This window comes from Pempheris klunzingeri, chromosome 2 (assembly GCF_042242105.1).
Source record: "Pempheris klunzingeri isolate RE-2024b chromosome 2, fPemKlu1.hap1, whole genome shotgun sequence".
Taxonomy (NCBI): domain Eukaryota; kingdom Metazoa; phylum Chordata; class Actinopteri; order Acropomatiformes; family Pempheridae; genus Pempheris; species Pempheris klunzingeri.
In genome coordinates, this window is record NC_092013.1 from 12765258 (window position 1) to 12790750 (window position 25493).

Below are 25493 nucleotides of genomic sequence, written 5' to 3' on the forward strand. Positions count from 1 at the left end.
CCCTATTGCGCAAGGGCAGCTCCTCTGAAAACAGTAAAGTCACTTTTTTCACACATATGGAAAATATTTAGCACCATCTGTCACAAGGACAACCCCTAGCCAATGTTCCTTTTAAGTGTAGATGTTAAAGTGAAAGCTGCTAGAGGGAACTAGGCTTTACTGTTTTGGGATATGCTCAGTCATTCTTTGGTCAGTTTACATGATATTTAACAAGAATAAATTGCCAAAAGATTTTTTTTTCCTCACATATTGAGTGCATTACATGTTCAATCTAAAAAAAACAAGCACGCTTACAGCAAAATATGTGTCAGCTGGGTCAAAGTTTTTTCATTCAATTCTTGTGCGAGTCTTCATATTATGTTAAGAAATGTGATCAAAGCAGAAGAGCAACAGTCCAAATGATCAGCAGGCGTCTGTTTTCCTGTCATGTCATAAACACGGAGTGAGCCGCTCGCATCTCTTCTGATCCCCGCTGGAGAGAAGAAACTCCTGACGCATGGAGGACAGTCTGTAAATGCTGGATCCTCTCTGCATGCAGCAGCATTGTTGGTTTCCTTTTTGCCAGTTCAGCGGACAGTCTGCAGATGCGTTCCTCCAACTGTCAACATCACAAACATCAGCTGTGACTCAGGTAAGTGATTTTTATACCGTTTCCCCTTATATGACCTCTGATTGCTGACTTTTTTTTCCCCACAGCCGATGATCTCTTCTCCTCAAAAGAATGCATGCAAAATTTAAGACATCAGTGTAAATTACACGGGAAGTTACCCTGAAGTAACCTTCCTCGTGATCAGCACTTGAGGTTACAACATGCATTTTTCTCATTTGCCATTTTTATTCGCTAGTTAGTTAGTTAGTTGTATGAGTTGTGGTTATATGTGGTTCTACCCTTTGCATAAAGATATGATGGATCATGCTTAAAGAATTCCCCGTTTCCTGTTAGGGTTAGGGCCTTTTGACTCTCATTGTCCAACACAGGCAAAAAAAATGCAGACAAAATTTGCACTTGATGACTTGATTTCTTTAAGCTCAGTGCTGATGTTTGAAACCCATGAAAATTGTGTTGAGTTTGGATGAAATTTGGCAATTTGGGATTCAACAACAAAATCAGGACTATAACAAAGTCATCGTCGCTAAAGTGTAAACTACAAATTTAAGTATCATACAAGTTCTGACATTTCTGGCCTGTTTGCAGTTTTTAAAAGTGTTGTTTTCTGTTTAACATAAAACAGGCAAAACGATCTCATCCTCATTACCTCCTTCAGCTCCTGACAAACAGCATGCCTTTCTATTTGTTCGTCTCTTCCACTGGTCTGCAGCCAACTTTGTAGCACTTCTTTCAGTCTCTGCCATGCCCTGAGAAGACGCACACAGTCAAACATCAGTGACTCTTTAGACCAGCTGTTGAACAGCACAACACGAATGGAAAAACTGCGCTGACAGATTTCTTACCTGAGCTGCTTCCTGTCCTGTTGGTATGTCTTCATGTCCAGCTGGATGCTGAGCAGCTCTCTGGTCAGAGCTGCATCTTGTATGGTTTCTTCACTGGATGCTCTCAGACGTCCGCCTTGAAGAAGCACAACAAAATGTTGAGACCACAGCTTTTGTGATATTCTGCATAATCCAAGACAGACAATCGTGTTATTTCATGATGAATTACAAGAACTCACTGGTGTCTGTGGTCATGAAAGCAGAGGGGGGTAACAGAACGCCTTGGTTTGTCTCAGGAGGGTCCATAGTGGACATGTGAGGCTTAGAGGTCTGATGTGTGGAGGAAACGGGGACTTTGGCAGCGGGATGGAGGCAGGACAACTCTGTACGCTGACCTTCTTGTGAACTGAGCTGCGAGGATTTTGGAGCTGCTTCAGCACTGGTGAAGACAGACTGCTTTGGGGTGCTAGAAAACAAAAAAAAAAAGGCTTTAACAAGATGCATATGTTATGTAAGCTGAGTTCTCATTTGAAATCTAGTGATTAAAAATCACGTAATGCAATTTCATAATGTAGAAAAAAATTATACTTCATTTTCAGTGGAGACTCAAACGCTTCCTCACAGCGACGTGGCTGACGACGAGGCATACGGGTGAGAAGTCTGGAACAAAACAAAACAACAACAAAAAACTGAAGAATGAGTCCATGTGTTAAACACAGATTCACAACCTGTCAGAGGTTCAGACTCACAGTTTGCTAAGCACTCCATCTTCAGCTTCCTGCTCCACTGAGTCAGACGGTGAAACGCTCGTCATTCCAGGTGTAGTCAAACAGAAGGTCACGCTCTTTTTTAGTGGTTGACCTTTGACCTCTTGTTGTCTTCGTGGTTTACACAACGCCCGCTGCTTCCACCGATTAGCACAGCGCTTAACCACTCTCTGGAGATGTCGCGATTTCTGCAGGAGCCAGGCAGACTTAATGATGTGATACTCCGATTCAGTGACAAAATATCTACTAAACAAACACACGAACACACACCCACCTGCTCTTGGCTGTGCTGTGTTAGGCTCGTTGTGAGGTCGTTCATGTGAACAGCGTATGTTAGGATGCGTGTCACTCCCTCCCTCAGCAGCTGGTCTCTGTAGACCTGTGCAGCTCTGGATGCCTGCTCTTGTTTCCTGCGCTGCTCTGTGACCCACAGCCTCCATCCGTACAACACCTGCAGCAGGTTCACAAAACAACGTCACGACACGTTGAGCCATGTGAGCAACAATTCTACAATTCAGTGCTCAATTTTGTGGTGACAGAAGAATGTGCAGGCAGGTGTTACCTTGGCCTGAAGAGTGAGGGACCAGTGCCAGAGCGCTCGCTCTGTCTGCTTTGTTTCTCTCCGTCTGTGCTGCAGCTGTTAGCAGAAAGCAAACCAAAGTCACAGCCAGTTTAACTGCAATCAAACCACCTTTATCAGTCTGACGTTGATATAAACTCATACTAATGTTCCACATAGAAAGCTGAGCAATTAGTAACACAAGAAACAAGATCACAAAAAAAAAAACAAGGTTTCTCTCCATTTTCTTCTCTTCATCTGGCTGAAATGAGCAATTTTAAAGGAGTACAGCAACTTCTTATTTTAGTTTTCCATAAAGTTGGGAGACATGAGAGATGTCCTAAAATCTGGATGCAACAATCTTAATAAATTCATGTCAGACTTCACAAAGCTCCTCCAGAGCCGCAGAGGACATTACACAACAGTTTTTACAGGCCTTGTAACTACTTGTCACTTTACTTTACTGACAAGTAAAGTGATCTTTGTGTGTAAAATCAGTGGACTTTAAGAGGCTAAAGCGTTTGGAGTGTGAAAAAGAATATTAACAAACCTTCATTTTCCACTGTTCAAAGTATGTCTGGTACATCTTTAATCTCAGCAAAAGGAGTCCCTGACGTTTCATTACCTATGAAATAATCACATTTTCAAAAATTCACGTTTAAAAAAAATATGATGTCAACAGTGTGGCTTTATGCAACAGTTAAGGGATAATGAAGTTACAACCTTGTTTTTCTGGTATTGAAAGTGATGCTTATTCCACGCTTTCATTGCTTTAGAGAGGAGCTTGGACTCATGGTGCTGTCTGGCTTTCTCCATGCATTTTCTCTCTCTCCGAGCCTCCCTCGTTCGCTTCCTCCATCGTCTCAAGGACCGCAGCAGCCGCACTACACACAAAAAACATCAGTTAAAAAATGGAGGACGATTCAGTTGCCTGATCTTCATGGTAGACAAAAGATTAAGTTAATCTTGTTGACAATATGAAAAAACAATACCTGCAAAATACTTGCAGGGACAAACATTCACATAAAAAACTTAATCTATTAACACAAAATAAATATTGAAAAGGACTTAAAATACTTGCATGTGCTGCATGTGATCACTATAAGAAGTCCTGTTGTTACCTTGATTTATGGACTTCTGAGCTCTGCTCACTGCTTCCTCCTGCTGGTGGCGCATTGACACTGCACATGTTGCTGCTTTTCTCCAAGCAAGAAACACCTGCACAGATTCAGTGTAAAGAAAGCAATGAGCCGAGGATACAACAAAGAAAAAACTATTATCGTTTTGAATTTGAGAGCATCAGACTCAAACTTTTCAACCTTAAGTTGAAGGAGATGCTGAAAGTGATTCTGTGCCTTTCGCTGCATGAACTTGACCTCTGTCACCAGCACTGCGTTCTCCCTCCAAACACAGAGAACCTTCCTGTAGAGAGATATTATTGAGGGGATACAGAGGAAATGGGAACAGGCAGGGGGTCAGTGACACAGCATTTTATTGATAATCATAGTGTTTTCTAATGAAAGAAATTCAAACTCGGACTTCAGATTTTGAGAACAAATATAAATCAATAGGATTTGTGTTCAGTACCTGAGAAAGTTCAGTTTTTGTTGTCTGTAAAGTTCCTCTGCATGAATGTAGATCTGAGACATCTGTAGATGGTGTGTCTGTGAACACATCAGCATACTGTCTATCAGCTTTAACATGATTTTTGTTACTCCAACCTTAAGAAGTCACATGATTACAAATGCTGATGTACCTTCCAGGCCATAAATGTGCATTTGAGAAGCTTAACTTCATGGTAACGCTGCATGTGCTTCACTCTGCTTTTCTTCACTCGCTGGCTCTGAACAAACTGATCATACATACAAGAGTCACTAACACACACACACACACACACACCTGGAACAGATAACTGTGCATCTGAATTGTAACATGCTGTTACATACTAACACATCAGTGCTCTGCTCTCATTGAGACACTATGCAGACTAACACAGATGCTTAGCAGAACAGTTCAAATGAACATATAAGTTTCCAGACCTAAAAATGTGAGTTTCTGTCTTTTTTAACCCTTGAGCCAAAAACACTGATGCCTATCAGATATTAAGTGAGTAAATGTTGTGCAAACAGGACAGCTCAGATACTACAGAATCACCTCCTTCCATTTTTCCACAGCCCTTCTCATGCAGCTCAGGTCACCCTGAAGACAAGCCTGCTGCTCTCGATTTCTCCTGAAATGCATTGTGTTCAAAAATAGGTGTTAGACAAGAGAACAGAAACTTCACCGCTCCGCTCACTCTTTAGCGGCACTCGGTTTGCTTCACCTATCTCGGATCTCAGTGCTGTTGTCCTTCCACTGCGTCACCGTCTTGTAAAGGAGTCTGTGCAGGTACAGGCGCTCTGAAGCCTCCTGTTTCTCCTCCTCATTGATCTGCTGTTCTGTTCGCTGCCTCCAGCGACCCCAGGCTCTCTGCAAGCGGCACCGCTCCTCGTGGAGAATGGCCTGATAACAGCGAGATATTGGTCAGTACCTGACACACAGCGCTTAATCAACCATATGCAATAGCTCAGGTTTTCCATTAACAGCTAACATACCAGCCGCTCAGAGAGCATCTGCTCTTTGTGCTTCTCTGATCGTTCCCACCATGTGTAAAACACCCAGGTGCACTGACGCTGCCTGAGAACACAGTGATCAGAGAAATCATAAAGACACAACAGAAGGATCAACTCTGCTTGGTTTGGAAATTAATTACAGCACAAGTACAAATCAGGGGTGTAGTTTGACTCACTGATTATAGACTTCTGCCTTGTGCCTCCTCTGTTTATGGAGTCTTCTCTGCAGCGTAAACTCAACCCACGAGTTGAAACACAGAGGCACCATTCGTTCAGAAAACCAAATGTCTGCACGATGCTCCAGTTCCTGCAGAAAAACTTTATAGTTTTACATTTGCAATTAAAGGATATCTCTGGTATTTTTAAACCTGGGTTCTGGTTTTACATATTTTTTGCATTTGAAATAGCTGGAAGGTGCAAAACATTTTGGAATCGGTCCAATAGATCTCCTTAGCCGTCAGTCACAAATGGGCGGTGAACCATGGCTGTATCCTTAGATTTCTAAGGACATTCAAGTACGTCCACTAAAAGTGCTTGTTTTTGTGAGTGACAGACTCAGATTGATATGTCTGACAACATTACGAAAAGGATCCCTACAGAGACAGTCCTGTCAGATCCTTTTTGTTTAGCCAGAAACAATTGTTATATCACTCTCCAAAGCCACCAGACTCCACTGACAAAAACAGTCATTTTAACTCGCGGAACATGGGAGTCGCGGTTTTTGTCAGTGGAGTCTGGTGGCTTTGGAGAGAGTGATATAACAGCCATTTCTGGTTAAACAAAAAGGATCTTGCATGTCTATCTCTGTAGGGAGCCTTGCTGTTATGTTGTCAGACACTTCGAATTACAATTCCAGCCTGCCACTGCCAAACACAAGCACTCTGAGTGGAGAACTTTGACTGGCAACGGTTGCCTCAAAGGATTATATTAAAGCTACTGTGGCCTGTTCATGGCAGCCAAGTGATCTACTAGACCAATACCAAAAGTTTTTGCACCTACCAGTCTATTTCGAAATTGGTGCAAAAATAGGGCCCAGGATTAAAGTACTAATGTTTTCCTTTAGTCATCGAAGCATTCAAAACTAAATTCGACTGAGTGACTTAAATTAACAATATAGTATTATAAAGTCTTTCTCTCTGCTCTGTGAGTATTGCTCATGTATTGGCTCTAGAAATACCTGCATGTGTCTCTGCTCGGCAAGTTCTTCCCTCCAGTGGTGAAAACAGCTGCCCAACAGGGATGTGCTGTAAAGATTAATCAGAATCAAAATAAAAATAATAAATTTTTTAATTTAAATCCAAATTATGTTACAGGATCAACTTTATATGAAATATGCAGCATGATTCCAGCACGGACAATACAACATAAAGCATTTAATACATTTTTTCACTGGGAAATGTAAAAACAAAACACCTGTGTTTCGTCAGTGCCTTTCCTCTTAGGGGTTGATAACTCTTGTCTTCAGCCTCCTCCAGACGGTCCCGCCACAGCTTCCAGTACTTACTCATCGTCTATGGAAAACACAAAACCCTTAGGTGCTTTAAAAACGTTACTTAAAATACATAATTGACACTATAGTGTTAGTATAATAGACTGCTCATCAATTACAGTTTGATGATAATGTTGGAAGGCCATGTTGTTGTTCAGCCGGTGTGTTTTGTTCCTGACGACGTTAAGAGAAAGTCCCTGCAGTCCAGCACTCTGCAACAAGAACACAGTGATCAGGACACCAAACTCTCTCTGCTTGTATGCTGTGGTTTATTTTTTTCTTTAATCTTACCATTAGATGATGGTGGTGATGTTGACTTGCAACCCTGTTTCTTTCTGCCTCCTCCCTGCACAGCGTCACATCTGCTGACAAGCTCAAGAATCAAACAACTACATTGATAATCATGAGCCCCCTTCTGTGCCTCAGCAGACTAATTATGATGCTGTTTTATTTCTGGATAAGGATACAAGCTCTCCAGTGCTCCAGTACTCTACGCTGGACGCTCTGTACGGCAAAACGCCCTGCAGCCTGCAAACGATGCTCCTCGCTCTGTTTGTGATACAACGCGCTGCTCCATTTATTCCAGCACATCATTGCCAGGCGGAGAGAGCAGGCAAGCCGAGCCACATCTTTAAAAACAAAAAGAAAAACAAAGAAAGAATCAGCAGAGGAATTGTAAGAGACAAGTGAATAGTCAAGCTTAGATACTGTTGAGATGTGAATATACATGAGAAGTATAGTATGAATGAGCTCCGACCTTGTGACTTCTTCTTGGTTTGGAGACAAAACACATAAACCTTCCAATGATTTAGTGTTTTTCTTTTCAGTCGCAGGACGAAGTGAACTTCAGCTTTGGATTCTTTCTCTTTCTGGCAAAGAGCAGCTGCGTGCGCTTCTTTCCACTGAAGCCAAGTCTTTGGTAAGAGGATCACATGCCAGCAAAACAAAATACAAATGGAGGAGATCAATAGTTATCACACGCAATATATGATTCACAGGTGTGTTGGAACATGTCTTTACCCTCCTCTGTAAAATTAGCACCCTCTGTTTCAGAGCTTGGTCTTCCAAAGCGTGAAAGTGTTGATGCTGCTGCAGCCTCGCCTGCCACAAGGTCCACGCTGAACTGCGTGGGTGGGAAAACACAACAGTGTTAAAACCAATAATCCGACAAGCATTACAGGTGTCGGTCTGATTTATAAATGCAGTGAGCTTACTGCAGAGTTGCGAGTCTGCTGTGCTCACGAGCAGATTCAACCATCCTGTTCTTCATTCGCCTCATTTCTGTGAAAACCTCCCATCTGTCCCAAATCAGACGCATCCGTTGCCTGTCAGCTAGCGACGGAAACAAAGCAATTAATACCAAAAACAGCTGCTTGTGATATCTAGCAAAACATAAGGCTTTAATGCTTCATTGCATGTGGCAAAAATCATACCAAATGACTGAGCATTATGGATTTTACTCTTCTTTTCCCTCTGCAGTGACATGAATGTTCGCCAGCCATGGAAAGCCAAGCTGTAGAGATAATACCTGAAACACAAAACACATCATTAGCAGACAAAACCCCTGTTCGTGAGCTCAGCTGACTGAGGTACCAGACTGAATGATGCACCTGTAGTGACACTCGGCTCGCATTAAAAGACTCCACTCCCTCCTGGACGTCCACCACTCGTCTCTCCATCCTTCAAAGGCTTTTCTTAAGACCACACTGTTATAGTGGGACCTGCCAATATTATCATCCTTGGGTTAGGGGAAGGACATTTGAACAAGCCACACAGAACTGAGATCTCAGCTTTAAATAGACTATGATTTATCCTAAGTTTAGTAGTGTAACATGTTACTTGGCTTTGTGAGGACGAATTCGACCAAAGGTGTTCTGCATCCATATCTTTAGAAACTTCCTCGCCAAGTGCCTGCAGTGATTGAACAACTCAATTATAAATGATAGAGGATAAACGTAGTGAGCTGAAATACAGTCAGTGAAGTGTCTGAGCACCTTATTCTCAGCTCCTTGAGTCTTCCGCCTTTGTTCCAGTTGTATCCAACTCTGTAAGGAACCTTTCTGGTGTGAACTTTGCGGACTTGTTTGGTCTCACCACCAGAGCTCACACTGCTTGGTCGAGGTCTCACTGGATCTGGCTTTCTGGTGTTTCTACCTTGCATTATATCTAACCAGCGTCCCCACCTGCAGAACCGCAACCTCACATTTTAAACTACAAGCAACAATGTACCCTTGTTTTAAGTCGTTTGTACGTAATAAAAATCACATCGTCCATGAACGTGAACAAATCGTTTGAGTAACCAAGTGCCGCGCGTTTGTTTTTTCCTTGTCACGTGACCGGGTGTCACACAGGGGTGTGTTCCGGACACTGTTGTCATTGGCAACAGGCTGCGCTCATGGTCTGCGCAGTACACACTGAAGTGAGTTTAAGTTCCGCCTCTCTCGTTTTCACACTATCTAATATTATTTCCAAGCAGTGGTTATTACACCTTATCCTCCATATCGTAGTTTAACTTCTGACATTTTCATATTCTCGCTGTGCGGCGCAGAGTACCAGTAAAGATGCTACAATAATCTCTGGTACTAGTCTGTAACGCACCCTCAGGGTCCTCTCAGAGTAACGGATACTCGCAATGGTGCACCTGGCAGCTCGGGAGGGCGGGGTCAGGCGTATACACAAAGAAGCGCCGTGAGACGGCTACGGCAGAGTCACAAATCGGACAAACCCCAAGTCAACAAGTAGCTGCCCTAAATAGTGCCTTTTTGAATGTTCTAAATTAAGTGTAAGTTATTCGTCCACAAAGAAAGTTAGATTTTTTCACGGTTTATATTGCCCTTTATCGTGGTCATATATTATGGTTTAATTATTAAAACGTATAATTGCTGACGAACATTAGCATATTTAAAATTCTACAAAGGCGCGGTGGGCACAGTGTAATCTTTCCTAGGACCTTCTTAAAGCGGTGATCAGAGGAAAATTGCTGCTACGACTTAGAAAACAGAGAAAGAGCAGACAATTATTTGAGATTACACAGTCTCCGAGTGAATTAATTTGTTATTTGGACCTGTGTTATTGTGTTTAGTTATCCCGTTACAGAGTGCGTTTGCGGAAATCACTGCTACAAGTCAGCCGGCTTTAGATTTGGTAGTTTGCTGGGTGGGTATTATCCCCATTCCCCAGCTAGTTAGCTAGCTAGCTAAAGGTGCTAGGTTTGCTAGCTAGCTAACTAACGTGAACTGCCGCTGCTTGACCGTAAGGAAACCAGTATCCACGCAGCATCCAAACAGAGTGAGTTTACCGTTGGTGTTTTTCTCGATGTACTAGCTCCCCACTTGTTTACGAATCTTATACTACCAATAAGTGGTAATAACTATGTGTGGGACGCTAGCTTAGCTAACCCTCCACCAATGTCTGCGTTAATTGTTAGCGTGTATTTTCTCGAGACTCGGCTACGAAATGATAAACTTAGCGACAGATTGGCTAAGTAACGTCAACGTTCTCCATTGGCTGCTGTTTTTTTAAAAGTTAAAAACAGCTTCAATCACAGTTCAGACGCTACAGATTTGGTAATTAACGCCAATGCTAGGTAAATTATTGTAATTGGCGTGTCTCGTCTCACGTCAGCGGTCTCTGGCTGTTGTCAATTAACTTGCTAATTGGTTAGCAGCGTCTGTTAAAACTGTCCCCTTGAAAGTTCATGCGATTTTAGGTGAAGTTTATTTTCAATTTTATGTCTGTTTTTTTTGGTTGTGCTATTCACGTTTAAGACTACTTTTCATATGTTTTTTTTTTTCTGAGTAAACATGTCTCATCTTCGCCTGCTATTCCCAGCACTGCAATGACAATGCGTTGCTCCGAATGAAAAAAATAAATCCTCATTGATTGACAAAAATGATCAGTTAATCAATATCAATTTAAGCAGTTAGTTTCACCTTTAAGGCCACATAATTGTTCAGTCAGATCCACATTCAAAAGTCAGTGGAGCAGCTACTGTAATGCCTGACATTAACTTTGTCTCCAACAGGACCAGAGTCATTGTTGGGCTGGAAGCTGTTTTTTTTTTCTGTGTCTGAAATCAGTCATGGAGAACGATGAGCAGAAGACTGGCGATGCTGCTGTGGACCAAGTTAAACAACAGCCAGCAGCCACAGCTCCTTACAGATACTCCAAGGTGACGAATGCCAACAATATGATAATTCAGAGGCCACACTGAGTTCTTCTACAAAATAATCTTTATCAACTATTTTCCAGGAGGAGCTTCTTGAAATAAAAGAACTGCCAGTCTCCAATGAAAGGCCAGAGTGTCTCTCTGAGAAATATGACAGGTAAGAACTTATTTCCCCGGGTATAAAAATCCACAGTACAAGTCACATAAAATGATGATGGTCATCAACGGAAGCCAGACTGATCCAGCTTGGATATGCTCCATTGAAAAACTGGAACTTTTTTTGGCTTCTTTTTGACTATAATTGGCTTGAAGATGCAGACACCTAGAATTGCCGGTTTGGCTATGGCAGGGCCTGGCCGATCCTCGGTGGATCCTCGTAGAGCTCCTGCTGGGTGCTTGGCTGAAATTAAATCCCCCTCAATTACGTAGTTAACGGGCTGCCCTAACACACCTTTTGAAGAAAATGGTTGCTGGGAGTTGGCTGGTTTGCTGGGACTTGGCTTGGGAGTCTTTCTCAGCCAGCTGGCAGCCTAGAGATCTTTGGCTGGGAAAGGCAAATCTGAGTGGCTGCCTGTGATTAAGTGCCTGGTCTGGTCATAAGTATGTCCTTCTTTTTCAAATGTATGAACTGATGAGAATGAGCTGAAGCATTTGTTTTGAATCTGCAACATTAATGGCTTTCATTGGTTGTTCTACTTGTCTGTCATCGTGATACTGATGGACATTCATTGATGACAACTTTTGTAACATGGGGCCAAGAATTTACTAAAATTCTCTTATTATAGGACGGCTCGCACACCTACGAGCTCAGACCACATCAGATCAAAGTATGCCTCAAGAAAGAGTAGAGTTGGTGTGCTCTGCTTTTTGGCTTCTTTCACACCCAAATGTATGCACAATTCACAAACTTCTAAATTTGACAAAGTAATTTAGCATTTGGGTGGCCTTAGTATCCTCAGGACCTGCCCTTATTTAGTTTAATTTACTTCAGTCAGGAATCCAAATGGATGGCAAACACAGTTCTGTTAAGTCCAGTTCAGACCAAAGATTTGTGATGATATGTTTTAGTACATTGCAGCAGTGTAAAGTGACCTGTCTCAGCTCAAGTTGGCTGATGGCAGCATCTGTGCTTGTCTCATCGCCAGTGGCTGGTTTTAGAACTAATGACTTCTTTTTGCCTTAAATTTACTCCAAGATCAAAAACAAACAGGAAAAAAAACTGACAAGATCTCCTTTCTCATGTTCGGCACAAATTTGCATAAGCGCCCATGGACAGCTCTGCATTCTCGACCCTCTTTTCTTGTGGGTTTATTGTTTTTTATTCATCGGACTAGAAATGTAACTATAGCAAGTAATTCTGTATCCGCATTCATATTTTAAGATGGTAATTATACCCAGCTACAAGAAAAGCCTGAAAAGCTGACACGTGCAGCGTTTGCTATGGAGACAATACACGTTTTATGAAGACGTTTTAGTGTAAACTGGCGGTTTCAGAATGCTGCTAACTGACTGCAAGTAGTTTTAAGTGTCGCCTCGTCTGGTAGTGAATCCTTGGCCTGAACTGGGCTTTTAGATGTTTTGATTTCTTCTCTTGAAAATGAAGATGCACAAGTGATCTGCAGACCTAACACTTTTTATGTTTTTAATTGTAGTCTCTAAATTCTAGAGGCAGTATTGGCTTGGGTATTTGAGCAGCAGATCAGTAGAGCAAAAAGCAGAATCTGTCATGTTGAATTTTTCTACAAAATTGATTTTGTTTGTCATTAAATCAAGGAAGCCATGACCTGCTTCTGCTGCCTCTGTTTTATTCAGTCTGTATGGGTTGCATTCAGATTTTTGCCGTGAATGAATTGCAGCAGAGTTTCAGGACCCCAGCTGATAAATCAAATATTTTGATGTTTGCTTTGACTTTCTTTAACAACCATCTGGATAAGCTGTTTGAAATGCCAGGCAGAACTTGTGATTATGAAAGACTGAGATTTTTTTTATCTGTCTCCTAACCCCTAATGCATCACCAGTCTTTTGTGTGTTTTCTCCTTAAGTGGTTGTCAGTCTTTCAGAGCCCTGCTTTTTTCAATAACAGATATTTAATCAGGGGGTGAGTTTTAGATGTGGGATGACTAAGGAATACAATGAAAAGTTGCTGGTGTGATAGACAATGGAATTACTCCTCTTGGCTCACAGGGTTAATGCTGAAATCCATTGTTGTAGTTGGCTCTAAATACTACTAGCTATGCTCAGTAAATGACGTTATGTTCTATATTCTCTCAATGCTCGGAAGCATAGAGAAAAACATTAAAAATGTAAGCTGTGCTCTGAATGTATCCTTCATTGGTAGTGTGATTAGCCTTGAATCTATCTTGAGCCTTTTGTTTGCATAATATTTTTCAGTTCTCTTTTTTTTTTTTATTCAGTTATTGATCTCATTTTAGCCTATAAGCTAGTTGAGTTTGTCTTAATTGAGGGCTTCAAATGATGTTTTCATACAGTGATGGTGTCTGGGACCCTGAGAAGTGGCATGCCTCACTGTATCCCACTTCAGAGCGTAGCTCTCCGGTCGAAGGTTTTAAGAAGGACTATGTGGATGACAGAATTCCTTTGAAACGAAGAATCCCAGGTAAATGACCCAAAGAAGTACACCAAAGCACAGGTCATAAAACGCCTTGATGTCTGTTGGAAGATGTTTGTGTCAGTGGATATCTACCGATGAATCGTTAAGGAACATACTTATAATATGTCTAGAAGTTCTCTGTTATTGTAAAGCTCACAGCCTGTGAATATCCAGCAGCTCTAGATTATGGTTACCCAAATGTTTGAACTACATAGTATCACCTTAAAGACATATATATAAATGAGGCAGAAAAGATTGATCTCTTGAGAAACCTGAATGATCATCTTTAATGTGGGCTTGCTTTGGATAATTGGTTTGGTAATAATCTAACTGCGGGTGCTGTCTTTGTCATTTGAACCGCTAAAAACAAGCATATTTTTGACATTGTATTCAGATCCTCGTGAGCGGTTAAAGGAGGATGATCTGGATGTCATACTGAGCCCTCAGCGACGCAGCTTCGGGGGTGGATGTCAAGGCAACGCTGCACTTGCACCCCACGCCCGTCGCCCAATCAGCCCCTTGGAAAATAAGGAGAATGAGAGTCTCCGTCTAGGAGGAGCTCGCAGGATCGGCAGCGGCCGCATAATTGCTGCTCGAGCCTTTGAGAGAGAAGCCCGTGCGGAGAAAGAGAGGGAACGTGAGAGAGACTTCAAGGATAAAAGATTCAGGGTTGGTTTCCATTGCTTTCTGACCATCCATTATGTATTAGGTTAGCAATTCTTTGCAATGATAATGTAAGTATGACTGCCAGAACAGGAGTTCTGCAGAATCCCAGGTGCAAATGCCCTTCAGTTTGTCACAAAACTACCTGGAAAGTTCAGTTTATTTTACAGGAAAAAAATAGCTGAATTGAAATATACAGTTGAAATAAATCCTTAAACTTGGAATTTTCTTTCCCACAAGAATTGGATTTGACTCACTAATGTAGTGTGTCTTACATCAAATAAAAGCAAACAACATTTACTTGCTACTTGGTAAGTTGAGGAAGGTGCTGCCTGGACTTCAGAGTCCTGCTTTAAGAGTACATTTTAGCAGCACGTGCATCACAGTGAGTTCATGTTTATCTTGTCATCATCACTTTCAGAGAGATTTCGGTGACAAGCGTGTGTTCAGTGAAAGGAGAAGAAACGACTCGTATGCAGAGGAGGAGCCGGAGTGGTTCTCTGGGGGTCCCACCAGCCAGTCTGAGACAATTGAGCTCATCGGATTTGATGACAGAATCCTGGAAGATGATAAGCGCAAGTCCAAGCGTTCAAGGAAGCGGACAGAGTCTATAAAAGAAGGCATGTCAAACCCTTGTTCTTCAAAATTATAGGACCGTGATGTGGTTTACTCATTATGTGGTGTGTTTTTTTTTTTTTTTTTGTTTTTTTTTTGGTTTGTTTCCTCACTGCATAGTATTTTTATGATTTAGATTAATGCCACTGCTGTGAAATTGGGGATACTTAAGATTGTGATTCTTGTTTTCATATTTCTTGTATGCAGCTGTAGAATGTAATGGTGGGCAGGCCGAAGGTGTGGGTTTGCAGTCCACTGCTGATCAGGAAGTTCCCCACCCTGATGTTCTGCCTGAGCAGACGACTGGTGACTTTGACTTCAATGAATTCTTCAATCTGGAGAAGACTATGCCAGGACTGGCCTCTGTAAGTACTGGGGTGCACTGTGTGGTTTTGTGGGTGTTTTTTCCAAGGTGTGAACATCACAGATGGCATGGCATGTATAAATCCTTTTTATGTAGTATCCCAAACCACTTTAGCTTAACAGTAGAGGTTTTCAAGTATCCTTCCTTTCCCTTCAAATCAGACTTGCAGGTAATTTTTTCACATTTCTATAATCATTTAGAGCATTTTAGAGACTAGGTTGACAATTGTGGCCCCATTTTTTGACCTGACAAATTTTATAGGCTTTATGTTTGTGTGTGGGGGGGGGGCTTTTGAAGCCAAAGATTAAGTTTGCTTACACTTTGTCAGCAAACGATTACCTCTGCTGCAATGGCTTGGTCTCACTGAACTTGCTCTGTGGTGGTGGGTATTGTCACTTAATGGTGCACTTTCTGAATACTTTTGTCAGCGGGCTGCATGTGGTTCAAGGGAGCTTCAAAAGGTATCAACAATCCAAATTTATGCCCATCATTATAGCTCCATTAGACAATGCTAATTGGAGAAATAAGGGAACCAATCTGCAAAACTAAATAAAGTTGTTTACTGACTGGTTTGTGGTATTAAATCAACACAAGGCCAAACAGCTGTGCATTCATTGACACTGCCCTCAATCTTCTAGCACATTTTGTGCTAAATCGATGGATAACGCCCTAAACGTAAGTGCCGCCTTTGTCCTTGTACCCTTCGGTCTGCAGATTTTTTTTTTTTTCCCCCCACTCTGTCTCACTGGCTCCTGTTTCTGTCTTGCAGATGATAGAGGATGTTTTGGGGGAGGGCCCTGTATCAGCTAGTCGCTTCAGTCAGTGGTTCTCCAGTAACCTGAGCCCTTCAGGCAGCCGGTCCAGCAGCCTGAGGTCCACTCCCCATGAGGAGCTGGAAAAACTTGCAGGTGAATGATTTGGTTTCCTTAAGGGAGATTCATGTAATCATGTAGCTTAAAACCAGACACAGCACTCAGTGGTTAAGCTGTGTTTTGGTATGTGTTGGTATGAACATTTTAAGATTAGAGGCCTTTGCTATTAAAAGTGGGTAACTTTGAAAGTGTCAGAGCTTCCATGTTCAAGATTTTAGGAAGTCTTAGGTTTTTAAGTTATCCAGATAATGCTACAATTCTGTCCTCACAGCAAAAACAAATTGGAGGCATATCGTTAGAAATATAAAATAAGAAACTGAAAGAAGTTTATCTTGTCTGTATCCCAGTCTGGGTGTGTGACATTATAATCTTGATCTTGGAGTATCTAGGTAAAGTTGCTTTAAAATTTGATGCCAAACTGCTGTTTTGCCACACTGGTCTCCAATGCTAGCTCACCTATTACATTCTTGTTTTGATATGTTCATGTCCTCAAAACACAATTTCTGTTCAGATGTCCTTGATCTTGGACTGTTTTTCTCCTCAGAAGGGCTCGAGCCTCGCTGCACGTCCCCCAACCACGGCCCTGCCCCGTACTTCACACCTATTCAGTCAACGGATTGCAGGGAGAAAGTGGACATCCTGGAGCTGCTGCACAAGGCCAAAATAGACCTGAAACCTCTTCTTTCCACCCTGTCGGTCAACAAAGCTCGGCTACGGGAGAGCAGTGAGTGTCACTTCACCCATACATTTGTTAGTTCAGATATACCGTAACAAATTTCTTACTGTGAATACATTTATAGATTAAATAACCAGGTGGAGAATGTTTTTAGGTAATCTACTGAAATAAATATCTGACTAATTGAAGTACGTTATCACATTAATGCAAAACTCCCATAAGTCCAACACTGCAACACACCTGTCCTGCTTATGACTCGCAACATTGCCTTCAGTTTCCAGATATAATAATAAGATGGCTGACTGTTGAAATGTTTTGTCTCACAGACTGTGTTGCAAATTTTCCCCATCCATAGTAAGAGTAAACTTTTTTTTTTTTTTTGAACAATGCCATGTCCAACATTTGGCTGCTAGGTTACTTGTACACTCCTGAAACAGTGGATAGAGATTTCTGTCGACTCTCATAATGCTGTTTGCATTTGTGATTTGTTTAACCCCTTATATGTGCCTGATCAGTCTTAAATCCTCCCCTCGTGGCTCCCAACTCCTTAATGCTTTGATCAGCAACATTCACACAGCATTAAAAAAAAAAAAAAAGTTCATATTGCTGATTCAAAGCCTGATGTGTCAGGATGCAGACACAGAAGGCTCAAGCTCGAAATGCATTTAGTTGTAATCTGACCAAAACATTAAGCCTGGCTCAGCTTTTACCATTTCATCTGGCCACGACCTGCACTTGCCAATCATGTACAGGTGCACGCTATGTCTGTATTTGCTTTGTGGTTTGAGACAGAAGATGAAATGATTGTTTTGGTATTAACTTTACAGAGTTGACATCCTGTCCAGTAGCATTATAAATCTCTCTGCTGTGTTTTTGTGTCAAGCTTTCCTGTCTGAGGGTCACAAGTATGCAGAGCTGGTGTGCTGTTATTATAAATCTACTCAAATCTGTTTTTTGATATGGGATTCTTTTAATGGTATTTAATTGGCATTTAATTGCAACTGTAAAACGGTAACATCGTTGTAAACATCGTTTCATAAAGTTTAACTGTGTCCATCTTTCCCTAGCTAACTGTGGAGCGGTGCTCTCGCTGGAGGAAGTGGAGGGAGAGATGAAGGGCATGAAGCTGGGCTCTGAACCACAGGTGCGAAAGGTGCCGCCTCCACAGAGAGGTAATGGCACGCCCTTCATGGCTCAACACTTAGAAGAGGCTTTAACTGGTGGCTCCAGCGCCCGTCCACACTCGCGTGACACAGACATGTCGGCCTTTAATAAACTGGTTAGCAGCATGAAGGCAAGTGGAACTCTGCCAACTCACCCCAAAACCAACACAAACAATGTAAGTATTTTTACATGTATATAATTTGTATTTCTTATACTGACCCAGGCTGACACTGACTGGATAAGTAACATTGTGTATGTTGCACTGGAACCAGTAACTGACACAAATCTGTTCCTGTGTGATGCTGCATGCAAGCTTTTTAAAATTTACCTAGATGACACACTTTTTTAAATTTCATGAACTGACTAAAGAGTGATGGGCATAAATTTTGGAGGTTGCTTTTTTTCTTCCACCAAAGTCTATATTTGATACATTTCCAGGTTTTTATATCGGGTGAACACTGGTACTTAAACGCCAGTTTGTGTGTGGTTTTGATGCACTTCAAAATGCCTGCCGCACACTCTGCATTACTTACTGAGATGAGGTTTTTCAATGAAATGGCTTCTTCTGGTTGCATTTACCATGAACTCTTTCCCTACACAAACAGCAACCTTCAGACCAAGCTGTGGTGACAGTGTCTGATGTTTCGGTGCCTGCTCCGCAGCAGAAGAACATATTTCAGGTGTGTGTGTGTGTGTGTGTCTGTGTGTGTTTACTAATCCTGGAGGGCTAATGCTGACAAATGCTTAGTGTAGGCTAGAAACCTCTCGGTTCCTGTTAACAGAATCAGGACTGTGTGCAAATTGTATTCAGCCTGAGTTGTGTCCCATTGTACTGCAGGTCTTTGGTTTGTGATCAGGTGGGGCGTCATAATTATTACAGTAATGGATTTTCCATCAGATGGAGAGAGAGAACTGAAGTGCAGGGGGAAAAAATATGTATTGTGGCTCTTTTCGACAGCAATCATTCTGCTGCCAGAATTTTTGTATTAGTCTTTCCAGGTGTGACTGTGTTTTGAATTGGTTTCTCGGGTCCAATTCCCAACCTGTTTTCTGTTCTTTAGATCAGGTCTTTAAAACATTACATTAATGAATGAGGAACGTTTCTTCATTGTAGCAACACTGCCAGATAACAGTGGGGTGTTGTGAAAATAACGCCAGTGTCAGAATTTTAAAAAAATTACTAAATAAAAAAAATTTAAAGTTGACATTTCAGCAGCCTGTGTCAGAATTTAAGACTTAAGAGATTGAATTGTATTTCCCTCACCTTACTAGATTATCATATGCATCGGTTGCCCTTTTTAAGGATGCCTCATGTTGTGAAGTACTATGTAGACCCTTCAAATCTGTCTACAGTTGACAAATTAATTAAACATTAATTAGACATTTGGAATCCTGCAGCCTTCAGATAAGGTAGCACATCAGACTAAACCCAGTACACTGCTGCTGAAGTAAAATGAAATTTGAATCTAAATATTCACTTTTTATTGCAGTCAGACGGAGCCAGCATGAGATGAATACGAGTAGACCAGAAGCCAGGCCTGCAGCAACGTCTATCAAACAGCCATCAACAGAATAGATTTTATTTTATCAGTAAATGTGCTTGTTTAACTTTACTGACTCAGTGTGTGGCAGCCAAGGCTGTAAAACACTAAAAACCAAAACATTAAGATTTAATGTCCACGAACACTGTAACCTTGTGTGTCTTGTATTCAGGAGTGTTTCTTTATTACTCAGTAAAACTTCACCAGCTGTGAGGAGAGCGACTGGTCCCAAGTTGGCAAATTTCAGTGTAAACCTAGTGGGGTGGGGGGGGTTACTCCGTCCCACATTTTTATGAATGATAGTTTTGCACTTTAACGTTATTGGTCTGACAGATTTAAGTGAATTATAACTTGAATATGTTTGTGTGCTTGTATTGTAGGAGATCTTAGGAGGTCCGCCTGCTCGCAGTGTCTCCCCTACGCTACTTGGGGGTCTGTTGACCAGCTCTGAGGGGCCGACGGCCTCTGCCCCTCTTCACGGCCTACTGCACAAGGGCCCGTCACCCCCTCTCTTTCCACAGAGGGCGCCCTCACCTGACTACTTCAGCAGTCGGTTGCAACCTTCAGCAGGTACGTACATGGCAGAAGGGACAAGATGCAACCTTTTTTTTTTTTTTTTTTTTTTTTTTAAATAAAGACTTGTATACCATACCTTGTAACTGGGAAAATGCATATTCTATGTATTCTCTGGAATAAGTTGGCTTGACTTTCCTCATGATGGCATCATCAGAAATGAGCCCTGTAGAGTATCTAGACTCTTGCGGGATTCCAAATGTGTGCTTTAATGAAATATTTGTCTTCAGTGCTTTGGCTAACAATTTATTATGAGAATCTGCAAAAACATTTAATGACCGTCGGCACACAATGGCAAGCTCTAGAAGTGGAACAACAGGAGGAAGTGTTTTATCTTTGTTAAGCTACTGTCCAAACTTTAATTACAGCTTTGATCAAATGGCACTGAGGCATTTTGCGAGATGAGAGTAACGGTGATTATGGGAGAGATGCTATGTTACACAAGGTCTACAAAAGTAAAAAGGTCAACATGACAAGTCTTTCCCAAAGTTTTTCCCAAAGTTTTCTTCATGATCAGACTGGGATGTCAGTATGTGGTTATCACCTGCTTTGGGGGCAAAGTGGCATATGATCACAACAATTAGCAAGTGTTGTAATAAGGCTGTGGGCATGTTACCCTCAACATCCAACATCTTATCTTTTTTAGTAGTAGATGGTCAGACATGCCGGAAGACTTAATAGTTTTTCTCCCTCTCGCACTTCAAGGTTTTCCTGTTGGTGCTCAGCCCATGCTGCCAGAACAGTTTGATGTACACAGATCTATCAGCCCTGGATCTGCTGCACAGCAACAGGTGACTTAATGTTTGGACCTGTGGAACTTGTGTTAATTACTTAGATTTTGGATCACTGAAAATAGATTTTACTCAAGATATGTGGCATGTTTTTAAGAAAAGCAACATAAGGTACCAGCTGGGGATCTCTTCAGTTGTGTGTGTTTTGTTTATCCAGATGAGGGCGCTCTCGATGCCAGTGAGTCAGGCGGACCTGGAAGCTTTGGCATTTCAACAGGACCTTGCTCTACATGGCCATCACTCATTCCAGTCTGGCTACAAGCCTCCACAGGACAAATCCTTTCGAAATAGGTTAGTTTTTTAAAATGTATTTAAATATTGCACCGTATGTATTCATGGTTAAATGAGTTTGTGGGGTTCTTCCAAATACATAATTGGTGGTCGTCTTGTCAAAAACATTTCTATGAGGCTACTAAAATGATTTGTACATGCAGCCTGCAATATGGCGCTGCTGCTTACTACAACTTGTTTTCTGACCTTTTTTCATAGGAGATATTGGGTTGGCTAAGTGTGTACATAATGTATGCACTGAAACAAGATGAGACGGATTAGTTAGCATTTGCCAGATGTGTAATACTGATGTGCTTGTGATCCACAGACTGCAGCGTGTAAACCGCTCCCCTGGTCCAGGCCCTCAGCCTGCTGGAAGAAACTCTCCAGGCAACCCTGTCACCAGCATGGTGAGCATAAACTTGATCCTCCTTCCTCACTGTTCTCTTCTTTTCTGTAATTTGTACACATCTTGATATTGCTAGTGTTAATGTTTTGTCTTTTACAGTTGTCCCCATCATTTACACCCACATCTGTGATCCGAAAAATGTACGCAACAAAAGAGAAAAGCAAAGACGATCCATCGAGTCGTTCAGAGACCAAGGAGGAGGCAACATCACACTCTCAAGATGGTACTGAGCGAGGTACTTTAGCCACAGCTCTGATTTAAACTTTAGTTGAAGTACAACGCTGACTGTTGGGATTTGGGTTATGTGATTACAGACAGTAGCTCTCCAAATCTTTACCTTGAGACGATGGATGGGAATGCTGCCCAGTCTGGGGGAGTAAAGGCCGGCTCTCAGACCTTGCCAAACAAGGACCAGGAGCGTCTGAGACCTGGCTCCGCAGGACACCATACAGCCACAATGGTACCTCCAGGACCTTCCACATCTTTCCCTCGTCCCGTCTATCCGGTACCACTGCCACCCCATGTACCTATGGTACGCCCAAACCCCCATTACTACCCTAATGTGGTTCATCGAATGATGGCGCAGGGTATCCAGCCCCAACAACTTGGACCTGCTCTTATGCAAGCAGGTTAGTATCAACTACTCCTGTTATTCCCACGTTCTCATCTTTTTTTATTTAACTGTAAAGGCTTTTTGTGAAATTGATCAGATGTTAAAACTCTGAGCTTGATGAGCTGATGAAAGTCTTTTTAATCGCACATACCAGGTATATTTCCACCACACGTTGACCTTGCACAACTTCAAAGCTTGCCTCCTGCTGCCCTGCTTGGACAAACGCTGTACCCTCTAAGTGCAACAGGGCATCCACTTCTACCTCCCAGAGCCAATACTCCAATACAGTTAGCAGTAATGCAGCAGCAACTTCAGCAACAGAGACCAGGTAAGTGGAAGTTCTGTCTTTACATCCCTCAAAGGTTTTGGGTCAACAGTGGTTTACAGCTTAGAGTGGGTAGCAGGTCTTTCTCATTGTGCATGGAAATCCATACCGCATATGTGAGATTCTGTATTAGGGTAGGGCAATCTCTATTTTCATATTATGGCCACTCAAGACCAGCGATAGGCGATCAGATTGCCAGGGGGTGAGGGGAGTTACGTCAGAGCACACCAGTAACATTCCCTCTAGATTTAAATGTGTAGTTGTCTATTTTAAGTATGTTTTGGATTTCTAAGGAATACTGCGTTCACATGGACTCAGGCAGACAGCAGACCAGAATTTTAGTAGAAGAGAGCAGGACAGTAAAATGAAGTGAGGCCAGCAGGGAATACCGGTAACATTAGAAGGCCCTGCTGTCCAGAGGTTAAAATATTTAAACTTTCTGCCGTCCAGGAGGAATTTACAACCGGATGTTGCATAACTGTCGCACAGAGAGAACGTACAGTAATGTGTAATTCTTTATTACGCAATGTATACAATAATTTTAATTTACTCCTCTTGCAAACTGCACCAAGTAGCTACAGCCAATCAGAAAAATACTGTGCTGTCATCAAACTTAAAACTTCAGATAAATCTTGTGTAATGTGGTAACTGTGCCACAGAGATTAACCTAAAAACGAAGGACTGGAGAAAAAAGTAAGGATTATTTAAGTTTGGATTTATGTAGAATCGCTAACGGCAGGAATTAGTAAGTTTCAAATGGGTGAGCACTTTCAGTTTTAAAGCCTTCTTTGATTAAACTATTTTTGTCGTCTCTTGTAATACCCCCAGGCGTCCCAGGCCCTCAGTCACAGAGCCAAGGCCCTCACCGGACAAACGGCTCCCAGCGGCATGGGGGCAGCCCACCTCTAGGCCTCGCCAAGTGGTTTGGATCAGATGTGCTAGAACAGCCACTCCCCTCCATGCCGACCAAGGTCATAAGTGTAGACGAATTGGAGTTCCGGCCATAAGAAAATAAAACACTGCTGGATAGCAATTTTTTTCCTTTAGCCCATCTGCACCTCCTCATTACCATAAAAATGTGAACTTTAATTTGAAAGACAGTGCACAGACCTGGACAGTCTAACCATGCCATGCTTTGTCTTCAACCTTGAAGTCACTGCTTTTGAAGAGGCTTTTCCGCAGAAATGGGAAGACGAGTGATGGCAACTTGTTTTGCCAGCTGAGTGAACTTTTTTTTCCATTTTTTCCCTCCTTTTTTTATTTGTTAGGCTCTGCGCAGTAAATAATGTATAGGCCCAATTGTACAGACCATGGGAAAGAATCTTATTCTCCCTGTATATAGCTATTTTTTTTTTCTTTTTCTTGGTATGGGGGAAGGTGAAACTATCCTGCAGTTCAACTGATACCTGCGAGAGACAAAGTCACCAAGAGTTGGTAGCATTCCTTTGTCTTGTCCGACTTTAATTTCCCCACTGAAGTTCACAGAGAAAGGGCTACTGCTAGTGAGAAATGTTGGATGGATGAGTAACTTAAGCGCTCACTCTACCCTTGGCTAGTGGCCCTTATCTGTAGATTTGACTGGCTGGAGCATTTCAAGACTACTCCAGGGGATGCAGCAATGCTGGTTGTGCCTTTCTTTGTGTATTTGTTTTGTTTTTTTTTGTTTTCCCCTTCCTCTTAAACTGTATCCTCTCCCATCCAACCAGTCACTAGGAGGGGGACAGCACTGCTCACACTGTCAATTCTTTTTTTTTTTTTTTTTTTTTGAGGGTGGTTGGGATTCAGTTTGTTCATGTGCTATTAAGTTATAAAAAGCACAAATAGAATTAATAAATAAAATCTTGAGTAAACACAATTTGCTTAATTGTTTTAAATGGTTCTGTATTTCCTATTCATGTACTGAATATACATAACATCAGTGGCAACTTTATTAGATGCACCTGCACACACTAATGCATTCCAACAAACTCGACTGTAAAATCTGCCTTTACAAAGCTAATGATTATTTACACTGTCAGAAGTGTTGGTTCAGCTGTGTATTATTGACGTTGTACTTGTTGAGGTGTTTCAACTCGACTGTATCATACTGACATGTTTTGTCCGACCCATTTGCTTACATGAGAATATTGGAATCACTTTTCTGTCATTATTCTTCTAAGACGGGATCTAGACCTCACCAATAATAAATGGTTTAATTTATGGCAGAGCTGCAGTCTTGGGTTGTATTAGATTGTACTGTACAGGTTTATCTAATAAAGTGGCCACTGGGTGTAAATCAGAACTCTGTATGAACAGGAGTAATACTGTTTGTGTTGCAGGCTCTTTCTAATCTCATCCAAAATATCTATAAAAATATCACAACCATCTAGTTACATAGACATGAAGAAAGTCTGCACTTATGGTTGTGTTTTTGGGACATTTAACAGTTGTGTATTTGGCACAAGTCCACAGTTCACCTTTTTTCAAATACTGCAGAACTGGCAAGTATGTAGATCAATAATTGAGACATGTCAAAGGTGTTTTTAGGTCTTAAAGAAATATTCGCCATTTGAAACTTCTAAAATGCACATCTTTGTGCATCCTTTTGATAATCACATGCAAGGGATCCTCATGGGTTTCATTGTGTGTTTTTAAAAAAAAAAAAAGTATCTGCCTCAAATCAATATTGATCAGGCTCCAGTTCAATGCAATGGGCTGTGATTAAATCCTATCTAGGTGAAGCTTATGTTCAATATTTGACACAGATGTTGATTCAACTGTATTACTTAAGCCAGTGGTGGAAATGGATTGTGTTATTTAAGTTTCTAATATCTTGCTCTCATGTGTATGGAACTGGACAAAGTAAGTGGTAGATTTTAAGATTTAATCTAAAAACTGATTTCTAAAATGTATCACACTTATGCAAAAACAAATACTCCCCAAAGTGATAGTCAACCATTAATTCATATCTGCAGATATTAGAGGTTGGTATTATCAATAA

At 41.6% G+C, this 25493-nt stretch overlaps 2 protein-coding genes across 3 annotated transcripts; one reads left to right on the plus strand and one right to left on the minus strand.

Annotated features, from left to right (window-relative positions):
• Positions 1 to 416: 416 nt before the first annotated feature.
• On the minus strand, positions 417 to 9019 carry sfi1 (SFI1 centrin binding protein). Its single transcript, XM_070851035.1, has 30 exons — positions 8853 to 9019; positions 8698 to 8769; positions 8469 to 8579; positions 8292 to 8386; positions 8073 to 8190; positions 7879 to 7981; positions 7616 to 7772; positions 7326 to 7487; positions 7150 to 7220; positions 6978 to 7070; positions 6783 to 6880; positions 6547 to 6613; positions 5546 to 5676; positions 5352 to 5433; positions 5081 to 5259; positions 4912 to 4987; positions 4514 to 4609; positions 4345 to 4421; positions 4077 to 4179; positions 3879 to 3975; positions 3481 to 3641; positions 3308 to 3382; positions 2761 to 2835; positions 2473 to 2649; positions 2181 to 2386; positions 2020 to 2091; positions 1671 to 1897; positions 1453 to 1567; positions 1257 to 1356; positions 417 to 598 (listed from the first exon to the last, which is right to left on the minus strand). Exons 1-30 carry the CDS (start codon positions 9017 to 9019, stop codon positions 425 to 427), a joined length of 3537 nt encoding a protein of 1178 aa, XP_070707136.1. The 3' UTR covers positions 417 to 424.
• An 816-nt stretch (positions 9020 to 9835) lies between these two features.
• Positions 9836 to 24677, plus strand: eif4enif1 (eukaryotic translation initiation factor 4E nuclear import factor 1). 2 transcript variants are annotated; one of them, XM_070848030.1, is made up of 19 exons: positions 9836 to 10150; positions 10909 to 11029; positions 11110 to 11183; positions 13516 to 13643; positions 14032 to 14306; positions 14722 to 14920; positions 15123 to 15280; positions 16049 to 16187; positions 16696 to 16875; positions 17895 to 18166; positions 18597 to 18671; positions 19913 to 20102; positions 20811 to 20896; positions 21054 to 21187; positions 21495 to 21576; positions 21675 to 21810; positions 21890 to 22204; positions 22343 to 22516; positions 23342 to 24677. In XM_070848030.1, the coding sequence occupies exons 2-19, from the start codon at positions 10940 to 10942 to the stop codon at positions 23518 to 23520; spliced, it is 2886 nt and encodes a 961-aa protein (XP_070704131.1). In that variant the 5' UTR covers positions 9836 to 10150; positions 10909 to 10939; the 3' UTR covers positions 23521 to 24677. The 2 variants fall into 2 exon arrangements, with proteins under 2 accessions (XP_070704131.1, XP_070704140.1); XM_070848039.1 differs by having other exon boundaries at positions 16699 to 16875; positions 21675 to 21798.
• The last annotated feature ends 816 nt before the right edge of the window (positions 24678 to 25493 follow it).